At 33.1% G+C, this 15,273-nt stretch overlaps 1 protein-coding gene across 1 annotated transcript; it reads left to right on the top strand.

Annotated features, from left to right (window-relative positions):
* The first annotated feature begins 5,070 nt into the window (after positions 1 to 5,070).
* LOC115723798 (late embryogenesis abundant protein D-34-like) lies at positions 5,071 to 6,185 on the top strand. The gene is made up of 3 exons (XM_030653268.2): positions 5,071 to 5,473; positions 5,554 to 5,829; positions 5,905 to 6,185. Exons 1-3 carry the CDS (start codon positions 5,147 to 5,149, stop codon positions 6,070 to 6,072), a joined length of 771 nt encoding a protein of 256 aa, XP_030509128.2. The 5' UTR covers positions 5,071 to 5,146; the 3' UTR covers positions 6,073 to 6,185.
* Positions 6,186 to 15,273: the final 9,088 nt, after the last annotated feature.

Below are 15,273 nucleotides of genomic sequence, written 5' to 3'. Positions count from 1 at the left end.
TTTCTATCTCTATAGATTTTGATCTTGAGAGCATAGCTTGCTTCTCTCAAATCCTTCATTTGGAATTTGCCGACTAACCACTTCTTTACATCTGATAACCTTTCTACGTTATTCCCAATAAGTAGAATGTCATCAACATAAAGAATAAGGAATACCACTACATTACCCTTAATTTATTTGTATACACAGGCTTCTTCTTCGTTTTGTTCAAAGCCATACTCTTTAATAGTCTTATTAAAGGTGATATTCCATGATTTAGAGGCTTGCTTCAATCCATAAATAGATTTAAGTAACTTGCACACCTTTCGATCTTCCCCTGGTAATATATACCAATCTAGTTGTTCCATATATGTGGTTTCATCAAGATTGCCATTTAGAAAATCGGTCTTAACGTCTATTTGCCATATCTCATAATCATATGAGACATCTATGGAAAGAAGAATGTGAATGGATTTAATCATTGCCATAAGAGAGAAGGTATCTTCATAGTCGATGTCTTCTCGCTATGTGTAGCATTTGGCCACAAGCCTAGCTTTAAAGGTCTCTACCTTCCCTTCAGCATTATTCCTCCTTTTGAAAATCCACTTAGACCCTATGGGTATAGTGTCCTCAAGATCTTGTTGGTGCGCATGGAGTCCATCTCTGAATCCATCGGATTGTTCCATTTGTCTGTGTCAAGGTCATCCATTACTTCTTTGTAAGTCAATAGATCATTCTTTTCTGTGTTAGAAACAAGAACATGTGCTTCATGTTTGTAGCGGACAAGCTGTCTTATAACCTTCCCACTACGATGATGTACTGGGGTTTCCTTTTTTGGAACTGTGGTAACCACTGTCAGTTCTTCAACTAATGGTGCTGAAATCTTTGGTTCAAAAATCTCATTTCTAATTTCCTTGATAATCACTTGACTACGTGACTTGTGACTTTTCATATAGTCATATTCAAGAAAAGTAACATTTGTTGACACATATACTTTATTCTCTTGATGACTATAGAATAAGACACCTTGAGTCTCATCTCAATATCCTACAAGTATGCACACTTCAATCTTAGGAGCAAGCTTCCCAGACTTAGGTTTAAGAACATGAGCAGGACAACCCCAAATATGGAAATGTTTCAAACTGAGTTTTATCCCATTCCATAATTTTATTGGAGTATAACTTATGATATTCGAGGGTACTACATTCAAAATATAAGTAGCCGATAAAAGTGCGTATCCATAGAAGCTCAGTGGTAGTGATGAGTAGCACATCATTGATCTGACCATGTCTAACAGGGTTCGGTTTCTTCTCTCTACAACACCGTTCTACTGAGGTATTCCAAGTGCTGTGAGTTGGGACAAGATCCCTTCTTCCAATAAATAGTCTTTGAATTTGAAATCTAAATACTCTCCACCACATTCTGATCAAAGTGTCTTTAATGATTTACCTAATTACTTTTCATCCATAGCCTTGAATTCTTCAAACTTTCTAAAAGTTTCAGACTTTTTAGCCATTAGGTAAGTATGACCATATCTAGAATAATCGTCCATTAAAGTGACGAAGTATTCATAACCTCCCCGAGCTTGAATATTAATAGGTTCGCACACATCAGTGTATATTAGCTGAAATGTTCTTTAGCTCTATTGCCTTTTGTAGAAAAATGTCTTTTTGCCATCTTGCCTTCTTGACAAGACTCGCATATTCCAACTTTTAGTTCCCTCAAAGGACTATCATTTGTTTATTCTGTCTAGGCCAATATGGCCTGAACATAGATATCATAGATACATTTCATCATCATCAAAAGCCTTTTGCCTCTTATTCGATTGAGGTAATGCTACACTAAACAATTCATCATTTAAAATTAATTGATCACTTGGCCTGAGCACATAAAGTCTGTTTCTCTATTATGCAGAACAAATAGGCGTACTATTTTTGAAAATAATAGTATCATTATTAATAAAACTAATATTGAAAAATTGTTCATGCAAAAGAGATAAAAAAATATTCCTGTTACATTTAAGAATAAAATAAATATTGTTCAATAACAAAAATTTATTATCAAATTTCAAAAAGACTCTGCCAACACCCTTGGCAGACATGTGTGCTCCATTACCCACTCGCATAGTCACCCCTCCATCAGCCAGTTCCCTGGATAATTCAAGAATCTGCATAGAAGAACAAATATGATTAGTGGCACCAGAATCAACAATCCATAAGGATTTATCATCTTTCACTAAGTTATCTTCAAGAATTGATAAATCACATTTAACTTTCTTAAGCTTGGAGCGATAGTTGTTACAGTTTCTCTTCCAGTGTTCCATTACCCCACAATGTAAACACTTGCCTTTACCCTCCTTGTCCTTGGACTTAGGGCTAGCTTTATTCTTGTTGGCCTTAGTTGACTTCTTGTCTTTGGGCTTGCCACCGCTGTTGTCCTTAATGTTCCATTTCCTTTTATTACTAGAAGAAGAAGGAGAGTTGGATTTTGCTTTAATAGTGTTTGATTCCCCTTCCTTGGACTTATCCTTGTTAAGGTTCTCAAACACGGTTAACTCGTTCAATAATTGAGCCATGTTGAACTTTAGCTTATTCATCACATTGTTTGTGGTGAAAGCCTTGAAGCAAGGAGATAGCGACTCAACGATCATACTTACTTGAGTATTGTCATCAATGATAGCCCTATGTATCTCTGCCTCATACATTAGCTCAATAATGTACAATACATGAGAATTCATGTAGCTGCAAGTAGCATCATGTCTTATTTGATTAGATTGCTGCCCAAACATGGTATGTAGAGAATTCATTATTTGAGATGCAATCTCCATGTTCTCATGCGTCTTACGCAGAGCATCGTCCATGTTTAATAGCATGAAATATTTGGTCTTGTTGTTGGATTGAATTCAAGTATTATATTTGTCCCGAACATTTTTTTTAGGGCATTGGCAGCGAGCTCCTGTGTGATTCTCACAAACCATCATTAAATTCATATTCAATTTTCATTTATAAAAGTTATCATCATTTAGTTTTTCAAGTGCTAGTAAAGCAGTAAGGGAATTTGGCATAGTGGACAAACTGAAATAAATAAAGTAACATAATGATTATGCATGAATAATAAATATTATTTTAGAATTACTGTAAATGCGATGCATGAGCGCATACAACTAAAACACATAAAATCTTGTTTAACTTATTCTACGATAAAGCTCTTTGACAATTGATCGTCGCCTTAGGATCAGTATCAAGTCAATTTTATTAAACCTATTATATATATAATGTATATATAATGTATATATTAGTTATGTATATATATACATATAATAAATAATGTATATTTAATTTTTTTTGTATATATATTTGTTAAGTATTGTTCTTTTTATATTTTTATTTTATTTCTAAAATTGAAAATATTTTATTCTTGTTATTTTTCAGATTTGATAAAAGGATAGTTGGAATTTTAACAGCTTAGAGAAGGTGCGCACAATTTTTTTTTTTTTTTTTTTTTGTGAAATGTATGTTTTTATTAATATATGTATTTTTGGTTTTATTTTGGGTATATTGATAGTTTTTAGATTGTATTTGATTTAAGTAATTTTTTGGATATGTTAAAGATGTAATATTATGCGGGTAAAATTTTATTAACAATAAAACTTGTAATAAAATTTAAAAAATTTAGAATAATGAAAAAATAAAAAAAGTATAATTTAATATAAATTTTTTTATGAAGTTATATTATTAATTTTATAAGTTAAATAAAAAAATTAATTTAAATTTATATAAAAAATTTAAAATTTTAAATAATAATTTTTTTAAAAAAAATTGGTTAATTTATATTTATTTATTTTAAAAAATAATGTTAGTAATTTATTATCAGTTCTTATATAGAACCCAACAGACTCTCTTCTGCTCTCCTTAAATTTTGCTAATTTTGGGATATTTGGGAGTTCATCGCAGGAGCAATAATTTTTTTCGACTCCTATTCTCAATCAAGCTCAGCTAGAGAACCGAACACTTGGTTTATCGTTAGATCAACTATATGTTTCTTCTCCGCCACAGCTGTTGGGATCTCCGAATGATAATAATGTGTATCAAGACTTTATAACCCAAAACCTTAATAAAGATTTTATGGAATAATTAGTTTATGCTTTTAATAATTTAGTTTAATTTTGAGACATTTTAATAATATTAATGTTGAACATTGTTATCTAGTTTAATTTGAGATATTTTTATAGCATTAATAAATATTGTTCGTTTGTTCCAAAAAAAAAATATATTGTTGGTGTTAAATTATAATATTTGTAATTGGTTAATTATATTTAATTTTTATTTATATATTTATAAATAATTATTTATATTAATATTTATAGATTTATATATTTATTAAATTATTTTATTTTTAATTGTTATTGCGGTGGGATCCTCCTGTTAACGCATGTTGCTATTAATATTAGGCTAATTAGGATTTTTGCTACCTGAACTTTGACATATGTATCAAATAAAGCACTTTGAACTTTTAAGGTTGTTAAAAATATTCCCTAAACTATATTGAGATTGTTGGATTTAAGGACCTTTGTGTAATTTCATTTCAATTTTATTATTTCAGTGATTGCTTATGTACTAAACCATGCTTTCAGACTTTGATATCTACTAAATCATGTCCCTCGAATTTTGACATGTACTAAATTATGGCCCTTGAACTTTCATTCATGTTAGACTTTTTTATACTAAAATTAGAAAAAAAAAATCCTTAAATTTAACAATCTCAATAATTCAAGAGCAAGAATCGTAATTAGTTTTAGTATTATTAGTGGCGAAATTAAATTTCTCTTTTAATAATTATCAATAGCAACCATTAGTCTATAACGATAGATTTTGGGATTATTAGCGAGGCTCCCCTATTGATGATAAATGCGGTAGTGTTACTATTATAATATTTTAGAACAAAAAGGACATCAAAACCCACGTCGCAACGTGTCCTCAGCCTGCAGAGCTGTTCAATTCCTAAACTGCCACTTGTAACTAAAACACACGTGTCAATATATAGCTGAGTCAAGGAACTACACATACTTCAAATCAGAGCTAATAAGCTATTGTTACATTACACTTTGCGGCTTTACTTAGCAAAAATCAGACTCACAAACAAAATTAAGAAGAAGAAGAAGACGAAAATGAGTGATCAAGAACAGCCAAGACGACCTTACAGCGAGCAAGAACCGGTAAAATACGGCGACGTTTTCAACGTCACCGGCGAACTCGCAGAGAAGCCTATTGCCCCACGTGACGCTTCCATGATGCAAACGGCCGAAGCGGCCATATTGGGGCGTACTCAGAAGGGCGGTCCAGCCGCTGCCATGCAAGCTGCGGCGGCTCAAAACGAGAGAGCCGGCGCTGTAAGCCACGCAGACGTCTCCGACTTGGCTGGAGCCGAAGGTGTCACCGTTATGGAGACTGACGTACCTGGCTACCGAATAGTAACCGAGTCAGTCGGTGGACAGGTCAGAATATAATATAATTCTCAGTGGCGTGATCTTATCTCGCTTAAATTATGATCTTTAATTTGTGTTATATATATTAGGTTGTTGGACAATATGCTCAGCCAACACCCACGGCTCAACTGAGTGCAGTGAGTGAAATAACAATAGGAGAAGCTCTTGAAGCGACAGCCAAGACCATCGGGGATAAGGCGGTGGATCTAAGCGACGCGGCGGCGATTCAAGCAGCGGAGGCTAGAGCCACGGGCAGTAACGTGATAATACCAGGTGGCCTCGCTGCTATGGCTCAATCGGCGGCGTCCTTCAATTGCGGAATTGATCTCGACGAGAACAAGATTAAGCTCGGAGAAATTCTCACTGTAAGTACTTTTCGTGTCTGAATAATAATATATATATATGTTAAATTATTTATGTATTATTACCAACTTGGGTAGGATGCGACTGCAAAGCTACCGGCGGACAAAGCGGCAACACGACAGGACGCGGAAGGGGTGGTGAGTGCGGAGCTGCGGAACAACCCGAATCTGACGACACAAGCGGGTGGAGTGGCGGCGTCTGTGACGGCGGCTGCTAGGCTGAACGAAACTGCTACCACAACATAATAATTAACACTCTTTTTATCTTATTTTCTGTTCTGTGTTTAATTACTACGTCGTGTGCGTAATAATTAATAAGTGAGATATGTTTGATGTTCAGAGCTTAATTAGTAAGTGTGCGTGGTCTTATAAAGACATATAACTAGCTTGCTAAAGATATTCTAATGTATAATATTATATATTCCATGTGTTTTGAGTCTTTCGATCGACTTCTAAATATATATACATAAGAGTACAATGCGATGTTACGTTATATTAGTTAGTTAAATGTGTGAGATATTAAATGTACTAATGATGGTTCGCTGCTTTTGGTGCCTTTGGCATTTTCCATATATACATAAGTCAACCTGCCTTTTCTTATTCATTTTCCTATATAGGCTATAGATAGATCAAAACTTGTTAGAAGGGCAAAATTTTAAAAAACTATTTTTCATTTTTCTTTTTCTTTGCTAAACGTGCAATTAAAATACTTAAAACTCATTCATTGCCAAAAAAAAAAAAAAAACTTAAAACTCATTAAAATACAACACTGAAAATTTGGGTACAAATTGTGATGATCGGGCTCTTTTGCACCTGCATAATGTAATAATAGAATAGAGAGAGTACCTAATTTGTCCGTTCTAAGGGTTTATTAAGTGGCACCAATACAATAGAGTATTGCTATATAACATCTACTATTTATTTATATTGTTGGGACATGTAATGTAAGGTTATTGAGCATCTAAGGTATTCTAATTAATTCAATGAGAGCATTTCTATTAATCACTTCCAGCACCATCGGTTACATATTGCTAATATAAGAGTTTGTAACAATTTTTTAATTAATTTGTTATTTTCTTAATTAAAAAAGTAAAAATATTTTCTGAAAACATGTTCTATATAATTATATTTATTATTTAATTTTTTAATTGAGAATTAAAATTTTAAAAATAAAAATAAAAATCACTTTTAAAATTTTTTTAAACAATTTTTTTTTCTTAATCAATATTTAGACTTCAACTTGAACTTTAGGACTCGGACTTCGGCCCCGACCCTAGTCCCGAACTCGGGCCATGGCCCCCGACCTAGACTCGACTTAAATAAAATTAAAAAATAAAAATAAAAATTATAGAACACACTTTTGTTTTTCATTTTTAAAATTAAAAAATAAAATTGTGTTATAGAACACATTTTTTTTTTGTTAAAAAAAAACAGAAATTTAAAAACATAAATTTTACTTTTATTTTTGTGATTAAAAAATTAATAAATAAAAGTATTACCAAATGTGTCTTAATTATTCGTTTGTTTTTTTCTAATAAAAATGAATCGACAACTGCCAAATAATACGAGAAAAATGTCAAATATATAACGGTGATCCAATCCACCAGACCATAGAACCATTTACAAAAAGAGCAAATTTAGTCAAATCATGTGTTACAAAATTAGTGGACCTATTACATATTGCTATTGTGTAATTTAAGGGCTCGTTTGATATTTCCGTATAAAGGTCATATTATACTAAATAATTAATAGCACTATATTTGAATAAAACAATTGTATTAATTATGACAACTAATATTTTTAATACAATATAAGTTGTATTATTTAATACATAACAAATGGTTTGTATTAGCTTATATTATAATATTTACATAAGATCTGGGGTCAACCCCAACCTCCGACATAGATCCAGGACCTAGACCAAAACCCGGACCCGTACCCAAACTCATGACCTAGATTCGGACGCAGACGCAACTGCAGACTTGGATGCAGACTTGGGCGCAATCCCCGACCCAGACTCGGACCCAGTCCTTGAACCTTGGACCCGGACCCAGTACCAAATTGTAACGAGCGCCCTACTAGATTAGGCACATTACTGTATTTTTTAATTACGATGTGCACTCCTTTGCTAGTCAAAGAGTTTATTGAAAAACGCAAATAACTAAAATTTTAAAAAATTAAATCAAACTAAAATAAATGTATACAACATATATTTTGAGATCCCATTTTAAAAAGTTACAACTATTTTCCAAAATGCGTGTATACAAAAGTTATCGCTTAGTGACTATCAAAATGAAGTTCTACTTTCCTAAAGATCTGAACACTCTGGGTCTAACCGTCCAATATGTACAATCTTCATCTAGTTCGAGCTCACTGCTGCTCAGCCTTTGCTTTTCCTATACCTATACATATATACAATATATGTGAGTCAACATACTCAGTAAGAAAAGCATAAACATAAACATAATTACATAACCAGATTGTAGGGGTGCACACGGGTCGGGTTTTCAGCTTTTCGGGGTTTCGGGTTCGGTTTTTCGGGTTTTGGAAGTGCACAACCGAACTCGGTATTCCGGTGTGCGGGTGCACCGGGTATCGGGTCAGGTTTTTTCGGGTTGGGTGTAGTCGGGTTCGGGTCCTATTGGTATTCTATTAAATCTATTTTTTTTGTTGCTGAACCTATTAAATCTATTTATTACATACAGATAGTAATGATATTTTTTTTGTTTTTTGAATAATAGTTATGATATTAATTATTAGGGCCTATCATAGCATCTAAATATCTGTGATAATAAATTAGTAATTATTTATTACTAAAAAAAGGGGTGCACGCCACATTGATATTTGATACAGTAATAAATTAGTATGTAATAGGCTTAGCTGTCAAATACTGAAGAATACTAAATTGGTTTCTTTTTGAAATAATATTAATTAGTAATGAATTAGGGGTGCACACGGCTTGAGACTTTGTGTGAGGGACTCGATATTACCAATAGTCCACTGGGGTGCACACGGCTCTTCATTTTTTTTTTTGGCTTTTTGATTGATATTGGTTAAATTTCTATGATTCATTCACTATTAGTTATCTTAGACGGTTGCTCTTCTCATGCATCTATTAGTCCACTAAGTCCAGTAGGTTTCTTTTTGAAATAATATTAATTATTAAATTAGTAATTAAGTATTAATTTTTTAATTAAAAAAATTATAATTTCGGGTTACGGGTTGACCAGGAAAAAAATAAATAATCAAACCCGAACCCGAAGCCCGTTTGGCGTCTTTTCGGGTTGAACCCGACCCGACCAAACGGGTTTTTAGGTGATCGGTTTTTTTGGCGGCGGGTAGTCGGGTTTTCCAGGTTTACGGGTCTAAATGTGCACCCCTACCAGATTGTGGTCAGGTGCCCATACACCTAATCACAATCCTTTCTCGTGTCCAATGCGTACTAAGTTTGGAATGTTCGTACGACAATACGATTGACCATAATATCAACCTCTACTCAGTATTCTAGTCGTACCGATGGGATAGCTTCAATCCATACTTTACTAAACATATATATTTATCTGTATTTAGTGCAACTCTATGTATACTAATACTGCTCTTAATGATATGTTATCTCCCAGGCAATCATGAAACATGTACGCTTAATATGTAAACAGGCATATTAGTATACTAATCTTATCTCAGTTCTGAATTCAAGTGTATTCATCAACCTAATTAAGTAGAAATTGTTGCTCGATGATTTAAGGTCCTAAGTCGCAATTCGCATAAACTGGCAAGTGACCCACTAAAACACTTTTTCGGGGACTTAAACTCAAAACTAAAAAAATTTCTATCGATAAATAGCATGGCAATACCCTAAATATTGATAAAACATAAAAAACTAGGCTTTGAAATCTAAAAAATCCAGTGAATCAAAACCCCAAATGGCTTACCTTTTTTGGGATTTTGCTAGTAAAACCGGTACACTGTTTCTAGAAAAGAGGAAAACCCCAAACTTTGAAAACTTGTTCAAAACTATCCCAAATTCAACTAAACTTTCCAAAACACTTAATTAAGACAAACAACATATTCCAACAAAAGAACAACATTTATAACTCTCTAACCCTTTGAATCTAATTTCACCATTAAAGGCCTAAGTTTGAGCTCAAAATCTCAAACATTGATATTTCTCACCAATAACCAACAAACTAGCTTAAAACAACATATATAACTCAAAAATAACTTCTGAAAACAACCTCAACTCATCCCAATTTGTATAGAAACAAAACCTAACAATTGCATGAAATCCTAATTCCTTACTTGAAATTTCAAAGGAAAGGAGAATCTTACCTTAACCTTGGTTAACAAAATTCTTGAAATTCTATGCTAGAAACCCCTTGAATTAGGTTGGCTGAACACAAAGAGAGAGAAAGGGAGAATTTGGTTTGATTTCTTTGCTTTTTGGATAAGTGTCAAGTAACTATTTCATCTATATCTTCCTAATAATTCTTAGGAATTAATTTACTAGAATCCCAAAATTCCACTAAAAAAAGGGTAAAGGACTTATTTACCCTTACATCATTAAGAAGTAATCTACACACCTAGGGGTAAAATGGTCCAAGACCATAACCCTAAATATTTTTTATATTCTAAATGTCTAACTAAGTTACCCCACTAATTTAAGATACTCAATCGTATCTATGTGACTTAAATTCGGTCAAATTATTGCATTCCACTAATACTTGGCATAAATTATAAAAAACATGAAATTTTATATATAACTTACATAATATACCTAGAATTCAAATATATCTCCATAAATGAGAAAATAACTAGGGCTACACACGGGTCAAATTTTTGGATTTTTGAGTGGTTGGGTTTAGGTTTTTGGGTGTCAGGTGTTTAAAATGCCTAACCGAACCTAGTTTCTCAGTTTTTGAGTTCATGCGGGTTTCAGGTCGGGTGCACCAGATTCTGCAGGGCGGGTTCAGATTTTAATGGGCCAGATCCGATTGAAGGATTTTTGGATCCAAATGATATTTTGTTTTGAAAAATGCCATTTAATATCATTCCATCAGGATTTACCTAAAATTAAATGCACGAAAATTAAAGTTGTGTGATCAAAATGGAACATCTAAAGACCTACCAAATCAAATTGGCTCATAATAAAATGGGAAAAGCTTGTTAGGAATAGACCACCTTGAAAATAGGTTTCAAACCTTCGGTCATATACAATACATATAAAATCTTTTTTTAGAAGGAAATTTCATTAAAACAATTTGAAAGAAACAGAACCTTTTACAACCATCAAAGCAGAAAATGAAGAGAAGAAGAACTCGCCAAACTGAGTCGGTCGCTGGGATGAGAAGAACTCGCCACCAAAGGAGAGGAGACGAGGGTCGACGAGGGATACAATTGGGATTTGGAAGAAACTTAGAAACTGAGAAACATAGGAAATAGGGATACGAAAGGATTTAGGTTTTTAAGTTTTTGCTTTTCAATTTTAACTGACTAAGTATTAAAAATAAAATAATATTTAAAAAGAATATAGAATAATATGTGTTTAATGTTTGTAGTTTAGTTTACACAGTATTCAGGTCTCGGATGCACACCCAAATCTTATTTAGAAGTCTTCTCAAAACCCAAACTCGATACCTGATTTATGCATTTTTTGGGTTAGACCTGCACCGATAGTTTGGGTTTTTTTTTTCTTGCTTTTTTTGACAACGGGTCGGGGCAGGTGGTCGAATCTTTGAGTTTTTGGGTCCAAATGTTCAACCGTAAGAATTTAGCTTAAAGCCTTATTTCTAAAAATAAGCCTTAATTACCTACTAAGAGGCATATAATAATAAAATAAATTCTTATTTATATGCTAATTCTCATATATATACAAGCGGTCATTACAACGTACGCCGACAAACTTTCACCAGCAAAATAACTGTATTCGCCGGTAAAAACTACTTTCCTAATTATTTATTATCGTTAATTTTTTTCAGCGCATTAACTCACCAGCAAAAGTTTACTGGCGAGTTTAGTTAACTTTTTTTGTCGATTGCGCTTGTAAAAGTTACTTTTCTTATAGTGAACAAAGCCAAATCAGACCCTTTTTTTTTCTTTTTTTTTTTTTTTGCAACGATGGAGGACAAGAATGATGATAGAGGTGCGGAGGAGATCAACGACGGTGGAGCTCAGATCTGATTTGGCAGCGGCAGGTTTATGAGTTATATATATATTTGTATATTGATTAGGGTATTTAGTGATTATATTTTTCATCTCGCTAATTTTTTTAATTGATTTTTTGTTATAAAGATTTTTTTTGTATATTGATTAAGGTGTGCATTGTCTCTTTTCTTATTAAGTTTGTTACTGGATTTATTTTGAATTTGGGTTTCTCGTCGTGGTTAGGATTTTTCAAGGTGGGGTCTGGCCGGAATTGGGGTTATAACTCGATGCTGGGTCTTCAAATTATTTATTATTAATCATTTTCTTAGGAAAAAAAAAAAGAAAACCTTCCCGTCCAACTTTGCTAGATGTGAAACTAGTATTTTTGTGTTGGTCCCATTATCACGTCCAACAATGCTGGACATTAATTTTTTTTTTATGTAGAATATTGTTAAACACGAAAAATACTCATTTCATGTCCTTGTATATCATGTTTAAAACAAAATGGAGATGAGTTACTTATCATGTCCAACATTGTTGGCCATGAAAGAGTGTAAGGACTCGGTTGACCGAGTCAAAAGTGAACAAAATATATATATATATATAAAATAATAAGTAAATATAATAATATATATGTACATATAAAATAATATATATATATAACAATCAGACTTTTCCCTCCCATTCCCCAACGTCTCTCTCTTTCTCTCTTTTTCTCTCTCTTCAAAATACAAAAAGGAAACCCATAAACCACCATAACCACCACTCTCCGGCGACCCATCTTCGGCCACCGCCCAACCCCACACGCCTAACCAAACGAAACTCCAAGTTCCAGCGACCTCACCCCCAAGTGGCGCCGCTCCTTTCGCCGTCATTAGCTTGGGATCGCAAGTCAAAGTTTGGTGGTTCAAACTTTGAACGGATTTTCCGGTCACCTCCGGTGTCCGTTTGTTGAGCCGTCTTTACCACTAGACTTAGCTCATCGAGGAGAACAACCTACACTAAGCTATTTCACCCAGTTCACTACTTTTTTCGGTGACATTTTTGTAGCTCTGCCCCTTTCCGGCGACTTTTCAACGACATCGTGTACTGTTTTGACAAACAGTCGGCATGAGTGTGATCTACTCGTCGAGGTGGTCGTTTTGATATACACTACCCCTATTTTTGGCATGTTTCCGGTACACTGATTTTTACAACCGATTGTTAATGTGCACCGCTTAGGTGAGGCTTTGGAACCCAAATTTTAAATATAGTCATATTATATGTCGTTGGACTCGGTTTTGAATGTCAAATGCGATGATGATAATTATTTAACCATTTGATGGTATAGGTGAGAGTAATATGTAAGATTGGACTAAACAATTGGAGCTCGGGACTTGAGAGCTTAAGGTTGTCTTTTGGAAAAAGTTTAACGGCTTGGGAGAGGTAGGGACTCAACTTGATTATTGAATTTGATTTTTATATGTGTTGTATAACATTAGACATATTCTAAATTTTTATGATTTGCAAATTGTTTGAAAAATTGAAAACTTAATCTGCATATTTTTCTGGACTGTTCTGGGGTACTGAGTGCCAAATATATTTTTGTGTACAAATATTTATGCAGGTTATGATTTTTGAATTTATTCAAAATACAACTGTTATGCTGCTGAATTTTTTAGAAAATAAAAAGGAATATGTTCTTTTGTTATGCTTATTATTTGCCTGCTTTTGTTATACTGATGAGAGCCATGTTGATCATGTTCGGTGCATATTGTTATTTCATGACCTAGTCTTTGTGTCATCATAGGTAGATCAGGTGTGCACTCACCTGTAGGTGAAAGACCTAGAATCTGTACAGGGAGTGAATTAAATCTGAGCACCGGTATTATGGTGTCAGATGCGACTACCCAGTTTTGGATGTCGTTTCTGTGATTGGTATTGAGAGCTAGGGGTCTAGTGGACGGTGTGATATGCATTTGACGTTTGATTTGTGATTATTTGTGGTCTCTCTACTTCATTTATACATATTGATACTGTTGATGAGATATTTTATTTTTACAAAGCTAATCATGCAGGAATTTTACTAAACCAAGGGTCCTTTGATATAAATTATTTTCCTAGTGGGCTTTATAAGCTCACCCCCTATTTTCTCCCATTCCAGGAACTCAGTTTGATGCTAGTGGATGAGGATGGTACCGTTGAGGAAGAAAGTCGTTATTAGTTTAGTCTTATTCTACTCTTTAGTCTTCTAATGAAACTGATTTTGTATTTAAGCTGAAATGGATGATCTAGATGACTCAAATTAGCTATGTACTAGTTAGAAATGAGGAATGATGGTTGCTAGGTATTATTTTAGTATTTTATTGACTTATTAAATCTATCTATTTGGTGATTACATAACTGTGGGGATATTATTGTTCTTTAATATTGATGAGTGGTCCTGATTTTGTTACTAATATTTCTTATTAATATCGGAGTTAATCCATTACTTTTAAATTTGTATTTTGTGATATAAATTAAATGATCATTTATTAGCTTTATCTATCTGCAAGGGTCAAAGTGTGACCTTTGACCACCCAAGTTATGGATATTACATATCTGCCACGGCCTAGAGCTCGAGTCGTGACAAAGAGGATTTTCATAGTAACATCAACGTATAAATTTTTCTGTGTGCTTTTTTTTTTTCTTGTATTTTTATTGTTCACTAATGTATAATGTAGTTATAGTCTTATAGAATCTTAATTTGTAGCTACAGAATATTAGTTTTAGTATTATCTTTATTATTCTATTTAATCAATTGATCATTATTTAAATAAAAATTTAGCAATATTAAAATAGGGAATAATTTCATTTGTTTGATTGTAAACAGTTTAAAGACTTTTGTCCAGATTATTTGATTCAATTGAACAATATAGATTTCTTTGAGCAATTTCTCTATCAATTCATTTCCTAATTAATTTTTATTAATTTATTTAGTTTTTCAAACAGTCTTAAGTTAACACAAGCTCTCTCATTTGTCTCCAATATATAATGACACTAGTTTAGATATTGTGAAACAACCTCCTTTGATATATAGCACTGATCATCTCAGCCCCAAAATATAATGGTCAATGGTTCTTGAACTTTCTAAGATTTGGAAAGTTGTTTATTTATTTAGAAAGTTAATTATCCCCTCCAGTCGATATTTGGTGTGTCGAAGACTTGAAAATTTTTCCTTTATTTTCCGTACTTCAGCCAAAAAGAAAATTGTTGAAAAGGTTTTGATACTGTGTTGAAAATGACAAGTACATAAGAAGAGAGAAGACTTTGGAGGCTATGATCATC

The sequence above is a fragment of the Cannabis sativa genome, chromosome 9 (assembly GCF_029168945.1).
Source record: "Cannabis sativa cultivar Pink pepper isolate KNU-18-1 chromosome 9, ASM2916894v1, whole genome shotgun sequence".
Classification (NCBI taxonomy): Eukaryota; Viridiplantae; Streptophyta; class Magnoliopsida; order Rosales; family Cannabaceae; genus Cannabis; species Cannabis sativa.
Note: the sequence above shows the minus strand (reverse complement) of the source record. Positions and strands in the feature narration are given on the sequence as shown.